The sequence below is a fragment of the Aotus nancymaae genome, unplaced genomic scaffold, assembly GCF_030222135.1.
Source record: "Aotus nancymaae isolate 86718 unplaced genomic scaffold, 86718_ANA_hifiasm-v0.15.2.pri h1tg000004l, whole genome shotgun sequence".
Classification (NCBI taxonomy): Eukaryota; Metazoa; Chordata; class Mammalia; order Primates; family Aotidae; genus Aotus; species Aotus nancymaae.
In genome coordinates, this window is record NW_026988415.1 from 66,009,352 (window position 1) to 66,024,920 (window position 15,569).

General features: G+C 39.9%; 1 protein-coding gene across 1 annotated transcript in view; it reads left to right on the top strand.

Moving 5' to 3' along the window:
- Window positions 1-15,569, top strand: part of MAGT1 (magnesium transporter 1) — a 68,180-nt gene that overhangs the window by 37,230 nt on the left and 15,381 nt on the right. The window contains exons 4-7 of the mRNA XM_064362916.1: window positions 5,211-5,351; window positions 5,823-5,963; window positions 6,794-6,883; window positions 8,101-8,164. Of these exons, the coding sequence (XP_064218986.1) occupies window positions 5,211-5,351; window positions 5,823-5,963; window positions 6,794-6,883; window positions 8,101-8,164 (436 nt within the window). The remainder of the gene's footprint in view (window positions 1-5,210; window positions 5,352-5,822; window positions 5,964-6,793; window positions 6,884-8,100; window positions 8,165-15,569) is intronic.

Below are 15,569 nucleotides of genomic sequence, written 5' to 3' on the forward strand. Positions count from 1 at the left end.
CAACCTCTCTTCATTGCCTGCTCTGCCCCATCCCCCACCTGCCACACATACACTCTTCCCAGCCTCTGGTATCTGCCATTCTACTCTGTACCTCCATGAGTTCAACTTTTTTAGCTCCCACATATGAGAACATGCCATATTTATCTTTCTGTGCCTGGCTTATTTCATGTAATAACCTCTAGTTCCATCCATGTTGCTGCAAATAACATGATTTCATTCTTTTTTATGGTGGAGTAGTATTCCATTGTATATATACACCACATTTTCTTTTTCTTTGAGATGGTGTCTCACTCTGTCGCCCAGGCTAGAGTACAGTGGCGCGATATCGGCCCGCTGCAACTTCCCAGGTTCAAGCGATTCTCCTGCCTCAGCATCCCAAGTAGCTGGGATTACAGGCATACACCACCACACCTGGCTGATTTTTTTGTATTTTTAATAGAGATGGGGTTTCACCGTGTTGGCCAGGCTGGTCTCCAACTCCTAAGCTCAACTGACCACCTGCCTTGACCTCCCAAAGTGCTGGGATTACAGGCGTGAGCCACCACGCCCAGCCTAATACCACATTTTCTTGATCTATTCGTCTGTTGATGGATGCTTAGGTTGATTCCATATCTTTGCTATTGTGCTGCAGTAAACATGGGGGTGCAGGTATCCCTTTGATACACTGATTTCGTTTCCTTTCCACTGATTCCCTTTCCTTTAGATACATATCCAGTAGTGGCATTGCTGGATCAAATGTTCCTAAGCAGCTGGGATTACAGGCGCATGTCACCACGCCCAGCTAATTTTTGTATTTTTAGTAGAGATGGGGTTTTGCTGTTGGCCAGGCTGGTCTCGAACTCCTGACCTCAGGTGATCCGCCTTCCTCGGCCTCCGAAAGTGCTGGGATTACAGGTGTGAACCACCATGCCTGGCCATGAGTTCCCTTTTGCCAGCTACATCCTCACCAGTTTTTGTTCGTTTGTTTGTTTGAGGTAAAGAAAGGCAGATTTATTAGAGAAAGTAGGAAAATACATTGAAAAGAGGCAACAGACAGACCAGCAGAAAAGGAGCTTTTCTTTTTATACAGACAGACTAGCAGAAAGGAGCTTTTCTTTTTGATAATAGCCGTGCTACCTGGGAGAAGATGATATCTCCCTGTGGTTTTGATTTGTGTTTCCCTGATGATTAGTGATGTTGAGCATTTTTTTCATACACCTGTTGGCTATGTGTGTCTTCATTTGAGAAATGTCTATTCATGTCCTTTGCCCACTTTTTAATGGGATTATTTGCTTTTTTACTGTTGAGTAATTTGAATTTTTTTGGTTTTTGTTTTCTTTTTAGTATTGTTTGTTTTTTTGTATATTCTGGATATTAGTTTCTTGTTGAATGAATAGTTTGTAAATATTTTCTTCCATTCAACAAATTGTCTCTTCACTTTGTTGATTGTTTCCTTTGCTCTGCAGAAGCTTTTTTAGCTTAATATAGTCCCATTTGTCTATTTTTGTTTTTATTGCTTACACTTTTTTACCTTGAATAGTTTTTAATATTATTTTCCATTACCCTATCTTAGAACTAGATTTTAGAGCTAAAGGTATAGGGATGGTGGTGTGTCCATCTGTGGAAGAGATTTAAATCTTTCTCCAAGTAACAGTGTCATATGCCATAGTATACAAAAGCTAAGCATGTATGAAAAGTGATACCTACCTAAAATAGTATATCTTATTTTGGCTCATTAACCTCCAAGGAATTTCAAAGTCTACAAGGGTTTTTGGTGGGGTTATTTTTGTAATTTTTAATAGTGGCAAAATATACATAATGTAAAATTTACCATCTTTACCATTTTTTTAACGTACAGGTCAGTAGTGTTAGGTACATTCACATTGTTGTGCAACCAATCTCCAGAATTCTTTGATCTTCCAAAACTGAAACTTTATAGCTATTAAAGAACTTCAGTTCCCCACTTCCCCAGTCCTTGACAACTGCCATTCTACTTTCTGTCTCTATGAATTTGACTACCCTAGGTACCTACTATAAGTGAAATCATATAGTATTTGTCTTCTTGTGACTAACTAGCTTATTTCACTTAGCATTGTGTCCTCAGTGTTCATCCATATTATAGCATGTGTCAGAACTTCCTTCCTTTTCAAAGCTGAATAGTATTGCATTGTATGTATACACCTTCTTTTGTTTATCCATACATTTGTCAGTGGATACTTAGGTTGCTTCCACCTTTTGGCTATTATGAACAATGCTGCTATGAACATGAGTATTCAAATAATCTCTCTAAGACCTACTTTCATTTCTTTTGGTTATATACTTAGAAGTGGAATTGCTAGATCATATGGTAATTCTATTTTTAATATTTTGGAGAACCTTCATGCTGTTTTCCATAGCAGATGCACCATTTTATTTTCCCACCAATGGTGCACAGGTGTTCCAGTTTCTCCACATGCTTGCAACCACTTGTTGTTTTCTAGTTTTTTGTTTGTTTGTTTTGGATAATAGCCATCATAATGAGTGTGAGGTGGTATCTCATGGTTTTGGTTTTTATTTCCGTAGTGATTAGTAATGTTGAACATCTTTTCATGCGTTTGTTGGCCATTTGTGTATCTTCTTTGGAGAAATATCTATTCAAGTTCTTTGCCCATTGTGTGTGTGTGTGTGTTGTGCATTTTTAAATCAAGTTGTTTTTTGTTGCTGAGTTGTAGGAGGTCTTTATATTTTATAAATTTTGTTGTTGTTGTTGTATTTTGTTTCTTTGTTTGTTTTTTGAGACAGCTTCACTCTGTCGCCCAGGCTGGAGTACAGTGGCGCAATCTTGGCTCACTGCAATCTGTGCCTCCCAGGTCCAAGCGATTCTCATGTCTCAGCCACCCAGGTAGCTGGGATTACAGGCATGCGCCACCATGCTTGGCTAATTTTTGTGTTTTTAGTAGAGACGGGGTTTTGCCATGCTGCCCAGACTGGTCTCGAACTCCTGGCTTCAAGTGATACACCTGCCTTGGCCTCCCAAAGTGCTGGATTATAGGCGTGAGCCACTGTACCCAGACTATTCTGAATATTAACTCCTTATTAGATAAATGATTTGCAGATAATTCCTCCCATTCCACAGGTTTTCTTTTCACTCCATTGATTGTGTCATTGGGCTATAAGATGTTGGTGAGGCTGAGGCGGGTGGATCCCTTGAGGTCGTGAGTTTGAGACTACCTTGGCCAACATGGTAAAACCCCATCTCTACTAAAAATATGAAAAAAAGTAGCTGGGCATCATGGTGCATGCATGTAATCCCAGCTACTCAGGAGGCTAAGGCGGGATAATCACTTGAACCCAGGAAGTGGAGGTTGAGGTAAGACTAGATTGCACCACTGCACTCCAGCCTGGGCAACAGAGTGAGACTCCTCACAAAACAAAAAGATGTTTTCAAATAACTAATTTGTTATAAAGCTATCTTATTAGTAATCAGGGAAACACAAATTAGTAGTACCATAATGATAAAGTTCAGTCTTCACCCATCAGATCAACTTTTGGCAAGGATATAGGGAAATGGATATATCACTACATTGTTGGGTAGTAGTGTATTTCGGCACAGCCACTTTGGAGGGCAATTTGGCTATATCCACGTTTTGTTTTGTTTTTTTTTTGAGACAGAGTCTTGCTGTGTCACCAGGCTGGAGTGCAGTGGCACAATCTCAACTCACTGCCACCTCTGCCTCCTGGGTTCAAGTGATTCTCGTGCCTCAGCCTCCTGAGTAACTGGGATTACAGGTGCCCACCACCACACCAGGCTAATGTTTGTATTTTTAATAAAGACGGGGTTTTACCATATTGGCCAGGCTGATCTCAAACTCCTGGCCTCAAGTGATCTACCTGCCTTGGCCTCCCAAAGTGCTGGGATTATAGGCGTGAGTCCCCACGCCTCGCCACTATATCCATTTTAATTTAAAAATGTTTCTTTCTCTTTTTTTGGAGATGGAGTCTCACTCTGTCACCAGGCTGGAGTGCAGTGGTGGGATCTCGGCTCACTGCAACCTCCCCTTCCCAGGTTCAAGCAATTCTCCTGCCTCAGCCTCCCAAGTAGCTGGGACTACAAGCACGCACCACCACGCCCAGCTAATTTTTGTATTGTTAGTAGACATGGGGTTTCACTATGTTGGCCAGGATGGTCTCTTGACCTCATGATCTGCCCACCTTGACCTCCCAAAGTGCTGGGATTACAGGCGTGAGCCACCGCACCCAGCTAATTTAAAAATGATGATCTGACAATCCCATTTCTAGAGAATCACTTTCACATGGGTATAGGGTGCTAAGCATAAGGATGCTCACTGCAACATAATTTTTAGTTGATAAAAAGGAAAAAAACTCTCTAAGTCCAACAGCAGCGTAATAACTGTGAGAGTGAGGTTGGCTTTATATATTTATATACACATGCATTTACATAAATGCAGGTGCATATAAGTGATGTATATGTGTGTACATGTAATATACACATACATATGTATATATATCATAGATCTTTCAAACATGGTTGAATTAAAGCAAATTGCAGAATGATACCATTAATATACCATTTATGTTAAAATAAAACAGATAACAATATTATATGTTTTCTGGTGGTATATACACATATATGTCAAAAAGATCTGACCAAATATACATTCCTAGCTAAGAAACCTGTATTTTACTCCACTAGGATGGAAACTTTGCCATACCACAGATAATATAATCTGTTCAGAGATTATGCAAAATGAATACATTTATGAGCACTAAGATAATTTTATGTAAGCTAAAGTAAGCTCCAAATAGAGTGCATTCTCAATTTGAAGGAACCAAGATAATAAGATAATGCTCTAAAATGGCAGTGAAAAACAATACAAAATGGTGGCTATATGCAGAAGTAGTCAACTCTAAGAAGGTTCATAAATGTTTACTGATGAGCATCACATTCCTCTATTCTCCATCATGACATGATGATATATTTGAGAAGACAACACAGGAAATACTAAGAAATGTATATTTGGTCAGTCAAGTGTAATACTTAAGGTCACAGGCAGCTTTGCTTTTGAAGCCTGGCTCCATCAGTTTTCACTCTCCTTAGGCAAATCAAATCACTTAACCTATCTAAACCCAGGCCTCCTTGTCTTTGTAAAATGCCTAAATTTCAAGATGTTAACTGCAATTAAGATTATTTTCCTGATAATGTATATTTTCATGGGCTCCTTTTTATTCAGCTAAACATGAATTCAGCTCCAACTTTCATCAACTTTCCTGCAAAAGGGAAACCCAAACGGGGTGATACATATGAGTTGCAGGTGCGGGGTTTTTCAGCTGAGCAGATTGCCCGGTGGATCGCAGACAGAACTGATGTCAATGTAAGTTTCCCCACTTTATAGACAGTTTCTTTTTGAATCTAACTGGGAGGCCCTAATTAGTCTTGTCCCCATATCACTGTGATGGTAGTAGTTTGGCAGTCCCTTCATAAGTAGCATTAAACAGAATCGTCCTGATGAATGAGTGAAATTACAAACACCTTCTATTACCCTGTTGAATTCAGCATTGAAACCACTCTTTCGACCTTCTCAAGATTGCGGGTTATCCATTTGTACTTGGCAAATCCTTCTTAATCTAAAAGATGTTATGTTGTGGTTAAATAGAATATTGTACCTATTCTGTCCTATTTTAGGTTACATTATAGACTATTTTGATTGGGATAAAATAAAAGGATTATTTTTTCTGAAAGTAACCACACTAATTTTGATTGCTTTCACTTCAGATTTTATTTTGACCCATATAATTAGTAAAGAAATTTATACTTTAACATGTTTTTCTCTCCTTTCCATTAGATTAGAGTGATTAGACCCCCAAATTATGCTGGTCCCCTTATGTTGGGATTGCTTTTGGCTGTTATTGGTGGACTTGTGTATCTTCGAAGAAGCAATATGGAATTTCTCTTTAATAAAACTGGATGGGCTTTTGCAGCTTTGGTGAGTGAATTTAGAAGACAAAAAATTATTTGAATAAAACTCCTAATAATGTATTTTTAGGTAAGCTTTTACAGGAGAAGTAACATTTTGTTTATTTCTTAGCTGAGGAAAATAGTTTTTATATTTTCATTTTGTCTTAAAATCAGTATGTTTCATTCATTATCTCATTAGGATGGCCAGAGCTTCAAGGAACTGATTGTACCTACACTTTATTCTACCTAAATGACAGACTGTCATCTCTATGAAAATCTCCATTTGTTCAGAAAATATTACTTTTTTTTTTTTTTTAAGACGGACTTTTGCTCTGTTGCCCAGGCTGGAGTGCAGTGGCGCCATCTCGTCTCACTGCAACCTCTGCTTCCTGGGTTCAAGCAATTCTCCTGCCTCAGCCTCTCAAGTAGCTGGGATTACAGGCACGTGTCACCACGCCCAGCTAAATTTTTTGTATTTTTAGGAGAGACGGGGTTTCATCCTGTTGACCAGGCTGGTCTCCAACTCCTGACTTCAGATGATCCACCCACCTTGGCCTCCCAAATTGCTGGGATTACAGGCATAAGCCACCATGCCTGGCCAGAAAATATTCTAAAAAGCCTTTTTAGTATTCAATTTTGAAATTTGTGTGTGCATAGTTATCATTTTAAAGCAGTGTTTTTCTTTTGAAGTAAGCGTTATCGAATTATGGTCCTTGGGATGAAATATAAGCATTAATAAATCATTTATCTGTAAAAAATTCTACGTCTTAGCTAAACAGATGCACATTTTCATATTTCTATTATCTAATCAAGGCAAGAACAGTTTGACCATGAATTTTTTTTATTTTTTTTTCCTAGTGTTTTGTGCTTGCTATGACATCTGGTCAAATGTGGAACCATATAAGAGGACCACCATATGCCCATAAGAATCCCCACACAGGACATGTGGTAAGGGAAGTCTGGGATTTCTTTCCTTTGTAGACCAAAGTTAACTCATGATTATTACCCTGTGAGAACAGTGCCAGCATATGAAGGAGGTAGATTTAGTCTTGACTTTTCAATCTCTCTGTGTTAACAAGCTTCCATCACTGGTAAGACCATGCAGTGCTCTTACAAGTGGGAAGTGCCTTATCGCATTTGGTGAGTCCTTCTAACCAAGCTAGCTAAGAATGAAAGGCAGGCTTCAACTAAATAGAAAAATTGATTAAGTACTTGAGCATCTACTGTTTCTAAGCACTGTGCTAAGTATTATTAAATATGGTGATAAACAAGAAAAACGTGATCCCTTTCTTCATGGAGCCTACCTTACTGTACCTCATGGTCTTGTACACTTAAATACTAGTTTTCTCACCAGGTACAGTGTTATGCACCTATAGTCCCAGCTACTTTGGAGGCTGAGGCAGGAGGATGACTTGAACCCAGGAGTTCTAGCCCAGCCTGGACAACATAGCAAGATTCATCTCCTTTAAAAAAAAAAAAAAAAAAAACAGGGCCAGGTGTGGTGGCTAATACCTGTAATCCTGTCACTTGGGAGGCTGAGGTGGGAGGACCTCCTGGGGCCAGGAGTTCAAGACCAGCTTGGGGAGCAGACTGAGACGCCATCTCTGTGAAAAACAAAAAAGAAAAGAAAAAAAAACTAGTTTTCTGACATATTCTGTTGTTGAAAATATAAGTACAATATCCAAGCATTTGGGAGGCAGAGGTAGGAGGATTGCTTGAGCCCAGGAGTTTAAGACCAGCCTGACCAACATAGCAAAATCTTATTTCTAATAAAAATTTAAAAATTAGCTGAGCACGCATGGTGGTGCTTACTTGAAGTCCCATCTACTTGGGATGCTGAGGCAGGAGGATCGCTGCAGCCAGGACTTTGGGGTTGTAGTGAGCTATGATCATGCCACTGCACTCCAGCCTGGGTAACAGAGCAAGACCCTGTCTCAAAAAAAACGTAGTGTAAGTACAATGAAAAGACAAATAGAGAATAGATAATACAGAAATGACTTTATAGTAATCAAACTTACTGATGAATGCCACAAACCCAGAGTATGTCACATGGTTTATCAAGTGAATTAATAATTTCATAGTTTAAAATATCCCATTTTAGGGTTAGCATACTAACATTTAATGTATATACTTAAAGATTTCATTTTGTCTTTTTTCCCTCCTAGAATTATATCCATGGAAGCAGCCAAGCCCAGTTTGTAGCTGAAACACACATTGTTCTTCTGTTTAGTATCCTTTTACAATAAGTCTTTCTTGCTGTATTTTGTCTATTTTTTCACAGTCTAGTATTCTCTCTACAGCTTTTGGCTGGAGTTGTTCTTTTAATGCAGGTCATAATATCCTTTGAAAATCATTACTGTGTCATCCTCTCTAGTCCAATCAACTAAAGACTACTAGGGACAAATCTGTAGTCTGATAGGGCAAGGTTTATTGGCTCTGTATCAGAAGAACCATGGAACATCTTAACAAAGAAAAGGTAGAGTTGTAATAGGATTTGGGAGAACAGTGGAGTTTATGTGAAATTTAAACAAAGCATTGTTTTGATAGGCTAAAAACAGTGTAAGGCTGTATAAAGGGGTCAACATCAGGTCTGTCTGAACAGTGAAGCGGACCCAGGGTTCTATTTCCTTGGAAACAACAAAGTTAACATAAATGTGGGATTTTTGTCTTCAAAAACTTCTTATTTGAAGCTCTATACCTTGGTTGTAAATTGAGGCTACATAGAAATTATACTTGTAAATTGAGTGACTTAGATCTGCCAAGCAAGAATATTCATGTTTACTCATATAATTGCAAGCAGTCTATTACTTTAAAGACCAATATTCCTCAGTAAGAAAATAGTGGTTACTCAAAGATGGAGATATTTTGACATTTTACAGCTGAAGTGTGTGCTAGGCAAAAATACTTCCTGTGGACTTTGCAGCTGCTTTATGTGTGTGTTGTTCCATCCTCTTGAATGACAGGGAATATTTTTACTTTCTTGGCCTGAGCTAATTTTTATTTTGTTACATCTAAAAGCAGATGCCTCTGTAAGCTGCAAAGATAATTAAGAGTGATGTCAGATAAGTAAGAATCTAAATTTCATAATATTACTGAACATAGTTGACCCACCTGAATACATAAGCAGTGACTCTGGAACAAATCAACAAAGTGACAAATGTAATGTTCCTGGAGTTGTGCTTCTCAGCCAAGGTGTCCTGACATTGATACACTAGAATCAGCTGGGCACAGTGGCTCACACCTGTAATCCTAGCACTTTGGGAGGCTGAGGTGGGCATATTGCTTGAGCCCAGGAGTTTGAGACCAGTCTGGGCAACATGGCAAAACCCTGTGTCTACAAAAAATACACCCAAAAAATTAGCCAAGTATGGTGATGCATGCCTGTGATCTCAGCTACCAGGGAGGCTAAGGTTGGAGGATCACTGGAGCCCAGAAGGTCAAGCCTACAGTGAGCCAAGATCACATCACTGCACTCCAGCCTGGGCGACACAGACCCTGTCTCTAATAAAAAAAATTTTTTTTTAAATACCTAGGAGGCTGGGTGTGGTGGCTCACGCCTGTAATCGAAGCACTTTGGAGGCCAAGACGGGCAGATTACCTGAGGTTGGGAGTTCAAGACCAGCCTGACCAACATGGTGAAACCCCGTCTTTAAAAAAAAAAAATAACCTAGGAATACAACTAACAAAGGATGTAAAGGACCTCTTCAAGGAGAACTACAACCCACTGCTCAAGGAAATAAGAGACGACACAAACAGATGGAAAAACATTCCATGCTTATGGTTATGAAGAATCAATATCATGAAAATGGCCATACTGCCCAAAGTAATTTACAGATTCAATGCTATCCCCATCAACCTACCATTGACCTTCTTCACAGAACTGGAAGAAACCACTTTAAACTTCATATGGAACCAAAAGAGACCCCACATAGCCAAGACGATCCTAAGCAAAAAGAACAAAGCTGGAGACATCACACTACCTGACTTCAAACTATACTACAAGGCTACAGTAATCAAAACAGCATCGTACTGGTACCAAAACAGAGATACAGACTAGTGGAACAGAACAGAGGCCTCGGAAGCAATGCCACACATCTACAACCATCTGATCTTTGACAAATCTGACAAAAACAAGCAATGGAGAAAGGATTCCCTGTTTAATAAATGCTGTTGGGAAAGCTGGCCAGCCATGTGCAGAAAGCTGAAACTGGACCCCTTCCTTACACCTTACACTAAAGTTAACTCCGGATGAATTAAAGATTTAAGCATAAGACCTAACACCTTAAAAACCCTAGAAGAAAACCTAGGCAATACCATTCAGGACATAGGTATAGGCAAGGATTTCATGACTAGAGTGAACCAGCAACCAACAGAATGGGAAAAAAATTTTTGGAATCTACCCATCTGACAAAGGGCTGATATCCAGAATTGGCAAAGAACTAAAGCAGATTTACAAGAAAAAAAGCCATTCAAAAGTGGGCAAAAGATATGAACAGACACTCTTCAAAAGAAGACATTTTTGAGGCCAAAAAACATGAAAAAAATGCTCATCATCACTAGTCATTAGAGAAATGCAAATCAGAACCACATTGAGATACCATCTCACGCCAGTTGGAATAGTGATCATTGAAAAATCTGGAAAAAACAGATGCTGGAGAGGATGTGGAGAAATAGGAACACTTTTGCACTGTTGGTGGGAGTGTAAATTAGTTCAGCCATTGTGGAAGACAGTGTGGCAATTCCTCAAGGATCTAGAAATAGAAATTCCATTTGACCCAGCAATCCCATTACTGGGTATATACCCAAAATATTATAAATCGTTCTATAAAGACACATGCACACGTATGTTCATTGCAGCACTGTTTACAATAGCAAAGACCTGGAACCAACCCAAATGCCCATCAATGATAGACTGGACAAAGAAAATGTGGCACATATATACCATGGAATACTATGCAGCCATAAAAAACGATGAGTTCATGTCCTTTGTAGGGACATGGATGAATCTGGAAACCATCATTCTCAGCAAACTGGCACAGGAACAGAAAACTAAACACCGCATGTTCTCACTCATTGGCTGGTGTTGAACAGTGAGAACACATAGACACAGGGAGGGGAACATCACACACTGGGGTCTGTTGAAGGTTGGAGGGTTAGGGGAGGAACAGTGGGGGGCAGGTAGGTTGGGGAGGGATAACATTGGGAGAAATGCCTGATGTAGGTAACAGGAATGGAGACAGCAAACCACCATGACATGTGTGTACCTATGCAACAATCCTGCAAGATCTGCACATGTACCCCAGAACTTAAAGTACAACTTAAAAAAATTTTTTTAAACTTAAATATATTTTTTCTGATTGTAAAAGCAATACAGATTAAATAAAGTTTAGAAAATACAAATAAGTATAAAGAAAAAAAATTCAAAACTGCTGAAAATTCTATCTTTAGTAAATGTGTGCATCTTTCGCAGTTTTATTATACTATGTTGATGATTAGAGAGGAAAGCATTCTGAAAAAATATTAAGCTTTTCATTTTAATTGAAGGACATTTGGGGAAATGTTCTTATGCCACTATGGAAAATATGCTTACTGCTTAACATCCAGTCCAAACCTAGGAGAGTTCATCTAGCCATGAAATGGTGAGCTGAAAGATTAACAATATACACCTGGTCCATATTAAAAGAAAGAGGACTGAAAGAAAAATATTAACCAAACTTAATTTTTTTAATTCTAAAATTTTTGTTGAAAATGTTCATTTATGGGCTGGGCATGGTGGCTCACACCTGTAATCCCAGCACTCTGGGAGGCGGAGGCAGGCAGATCATTTGAGGTCAGGATTTCGAGGCCAGCCTGGCCAACATGGTGAAACCCCATCTCTACCAAAAATACAAAACTTAGCCAGGTGGCCGGGCATGCTGTCTCAGGCCTATAATCCCAGCACTTTGGGAGGCAAGGTGGACGCATCACCTGAGATCAGGAGTTTGAGACCAGCCTGGCCAAATTGATGAAACCCTGTCTCTAGTAAAAATACAAAAATTAGCCAGGCATGGTGGTGCACGCCTATAATCCCAGCTACTGGGGAGACTGGGACTGGAGAATCACTTGAACCCGGGAGACAGGTTGCAGTGAGCCGAGATGGTGCCACTGCACTCCAACCTGGGCGACAGAATGAGACTCTGTCCCCCAAAAAATAAATAAATAAAAATCAGCCAGGCATGGTGGCAGGTGCCTATAATCCCAGCTACTCAGGAGGTGGAGGCAGGGGAATTGCTTGAATCCAGGAGGTAGCGGTTGCAGTGAGCCGAGATGGTGCCATTGCATTCCAGCCTGCATGACAGAGCGAGACCCTGTCTCAAAAAAAAAAAAAAAAAGGAAAATGTTCATTTATGGTTCGATGGATTTAGCTTGGCCAACATGGCGAAACCTCATCTCTACAAGAAATACAAAAATTAGCCAGGAACAGTGGTATGCACCTGTAATTCCAACTACTCAGGAGGCTGCGGCATGGGAATTGTTTAAACCCAGGAGGTGGAGGTTGGAGTAAGTCGAGACTGCCACTACACCCCAGCCTGGGCAACAGAGCAAGACTCTGTCTCATAGGGAAAAAAAAAAGAACAGGAAAGTATGGTTTGATGGATTAACAAATTATTATACCTTGGAATATTTTCAGTATCTTGAATTAATCCGTCTCAATAGTACTTTGAAATTAAATAATGGAGCAAAAGCAATTAAAATAGTAAAATATTAATTAGTTGATTTGGGGTTTGTTGGTCTTTTAGCTTTGTCTTGAATTTTTAAATATATAAGAAGTTTAAGAGATTAGAAAATTTTATTTTTACTTCTGCCTAAAGATTGAACATTAGCCTAAGGTTTCATATACATTTGGAACAGTTTAGAATGTCTTGTGTTTGGTTATTAGAATGCAAAAAGTGAACATTTTTCAAGGTCAGGCATTTAAACAGATTATAAGACAGTGCCTTAACTGCTGTGTTCCAGAAATAGTGAGAAAATGAATAATTTTGTCTGAGGTAAGGAATATTAGAGAAGGCTTAAACACTCTTCTCTCCCCCTCTTTTTTTTGAGACAGAGCCTTGCTCTGTCACCCAGGCTAGAGTGCAGTGGCACCATCTTGGTTCACTGCAACCTCCACCTCCCAGGTTAAAGCAATCCTCCTGCCTCAGCCTCCCGTAGCTGGGATTACAGGCATGCACAACCACACCTGACCCCTCTTTCTTATGTATTTATTTAGTTAGTTAGTTTTTTGTTTTGAGACAGAGTCACACTGTGTCACCCAGGGTGGAGTTCAGTGGCGTGATCTTGGCTCACTGCAACCTCAACATCCTAGGTTCAAGCGATCCTCCTGCCTCAGCCTCCTGAGTAGCTGGAATTAGAGGTGTGCACCACCACACCTGGCTAATTTTTGTATTTTTAGTAGACATGGGTTTCCACCATGTTGGCCAGGCTGGTCTTGAACTCCTGACTTCAAATGATCCACCCACCTCAGCCTCCCAAAGTGCTGGGATTACAGACGCGAGCCACTGCACCCAGCCCTACTTTCTTTTAAAGTAAATATGAAACCTCAACACCAGTAACATAGTTTGCAGTTTGTGGTTTGATAAGAATTAGTAGAATGAGGCCACCACTAAGTAGGAGTTACAATTTTGGAAAATATCCACATATTTATCATTAATTTAATATTGTACAATTTATTTCATGATAAAGCAAACTATATAATGAGTTGTCTGATCTAAGCAACCTTTAAAATTATATTTTAAGTATTGCATTCATGCAGAAAGTTTACAAATAATTAATGAACAGTTTACAGTTTGGTAATTTTTTTTTTTTTTTGAGATAGAGTCTCGCTCTCTTGCCCAGGTTGGTGTGTAATGATGCGATCCTGGCTCACTGCAACCTCCACCTCCCAGGTTCAAACGATTTTCCTGCCTCAGTCTCTGGAGTAGCTGGAATTACAGGCACCTGACACCATGCCCAGCTAATATTTTTTGTATTTTTAGTGCAAAAACCAGCCTGGGGCTGGTTTCGAACTCCTGACCTCAACAGGTCCACCCACCTTGGCCTGCCAAAGTGCAAAGATTACAGTCATGAGCCACCGCACCCTGCCCAGTTTGATGAATTTTCAAAGAATGAACACACTTGTGTAACCAGAACTCACATCAATAAATAAAATTTTACCCACATTTCAGAGCATTCCCCATCATCATTCCTTCTGATTGCTACCTTCCCACCCAGAAGTAACTGCTAACACTATGGGTTGATTTTTCCTGTTTTATTTTTTAAATGTACATAAATTGAATCCTACAGAGTTGGGCATGGTAGCTCACGCCTGTAATCCCAGCACTTTGGGAGGCCAAGGCAGGCAGATCACCTGAGGCCGTGAGTTTGAGACCAGCTTGGCCAACATGATGAAACTCTTTCTCTACTAAAAAAAATACAAAAATTAACTGGGTGTGGGTCTGTGTGCCTGTAGTCCCAGCTACTTGGGAGGCTGAGGCAGAAGGGTGGCTTGATCCTGGGAGGCAGAGGTTGCAGTGAGCCAAGATCGCACCACTGTACTCCAGCCTGGCTCATAGAGCCAGACCTTGTCTCAAAATTTTTTTAAAAACCACAGTAAATGGAATCCCACAGTAAATATATTTGTATATTTATTTATTTTATAGAGATGAAGTCTTGCTGTATTTCCCAGGCTGGAATGCAGTGGGATCATCATAGCTCACTGTAACTTTGACTTCCCAGAGTCAAGCAATCCTCCCACATCAGCCTCCTGAGTAGCTGGGACTACAGGTGTGCACTACTGCATCCAGCTAATTTTTGTATTTTTTGTAGAGATGGGGTCTTGCCCTACCCTGTCGTCCAGGGTGGTCTCAATCTCCTGGGCTCCAACGATCCTCGTGCCTCGGCCTCCTGAATTTTTAAAATAAAATAGCAGTATGGAAAATGTTTACCTATAACCTGAAGCCCTGATATCATAAAGTATGTTTATTTTTGTATATTCTTTTGCATTCATTTCTATATGACTGTTTCATGAGTAGGGTATTCCTTTTTTGAACTTACAGACATGTTTTGCATGGAGCTTGCTATCTTAATATATTACAAGCATTTTCTATGTTGTTGTATGGCCTTTATATTTCTAAAAATACGGCTGGGCATAGTGGCTCACACCTATATTCCCAGCACGTTGGGAGGCCGAGGCGGGTGGATCACAAGGTCAAGAGATCGAGACCATCCTGGCCAACATGGTGAAACCCTGTCTCTACTAAAAATACAAAAAAATTAGTTGGGCATGGTGGCACGTGCCTGTAATTCCAGCTACTCGGGAGGCTGAGAGAGGAGAATTGCTTGAACCCTGGAGATGGAGGTTGCAGAGAGCCAAGATTGCGCCACTGTACTCCAGCCTGGCAACAGAGTGAGACTCCATCTCAGAAAAACTAAAAATAACAAAAAGATTACAAAGAAATCTGAAAATATGAACAAAAAGAAAAGTAGTCAATATTCTTAATGTTTATATAATGGATACATCACATCCGTGTTGCCAAGGTTGGTCTCGAGCTCCTAACCTCAGGTGATCCACCCGCCTTGGCCTCCCAAAGTGCTAGGATTACAAGCATGAGCCACC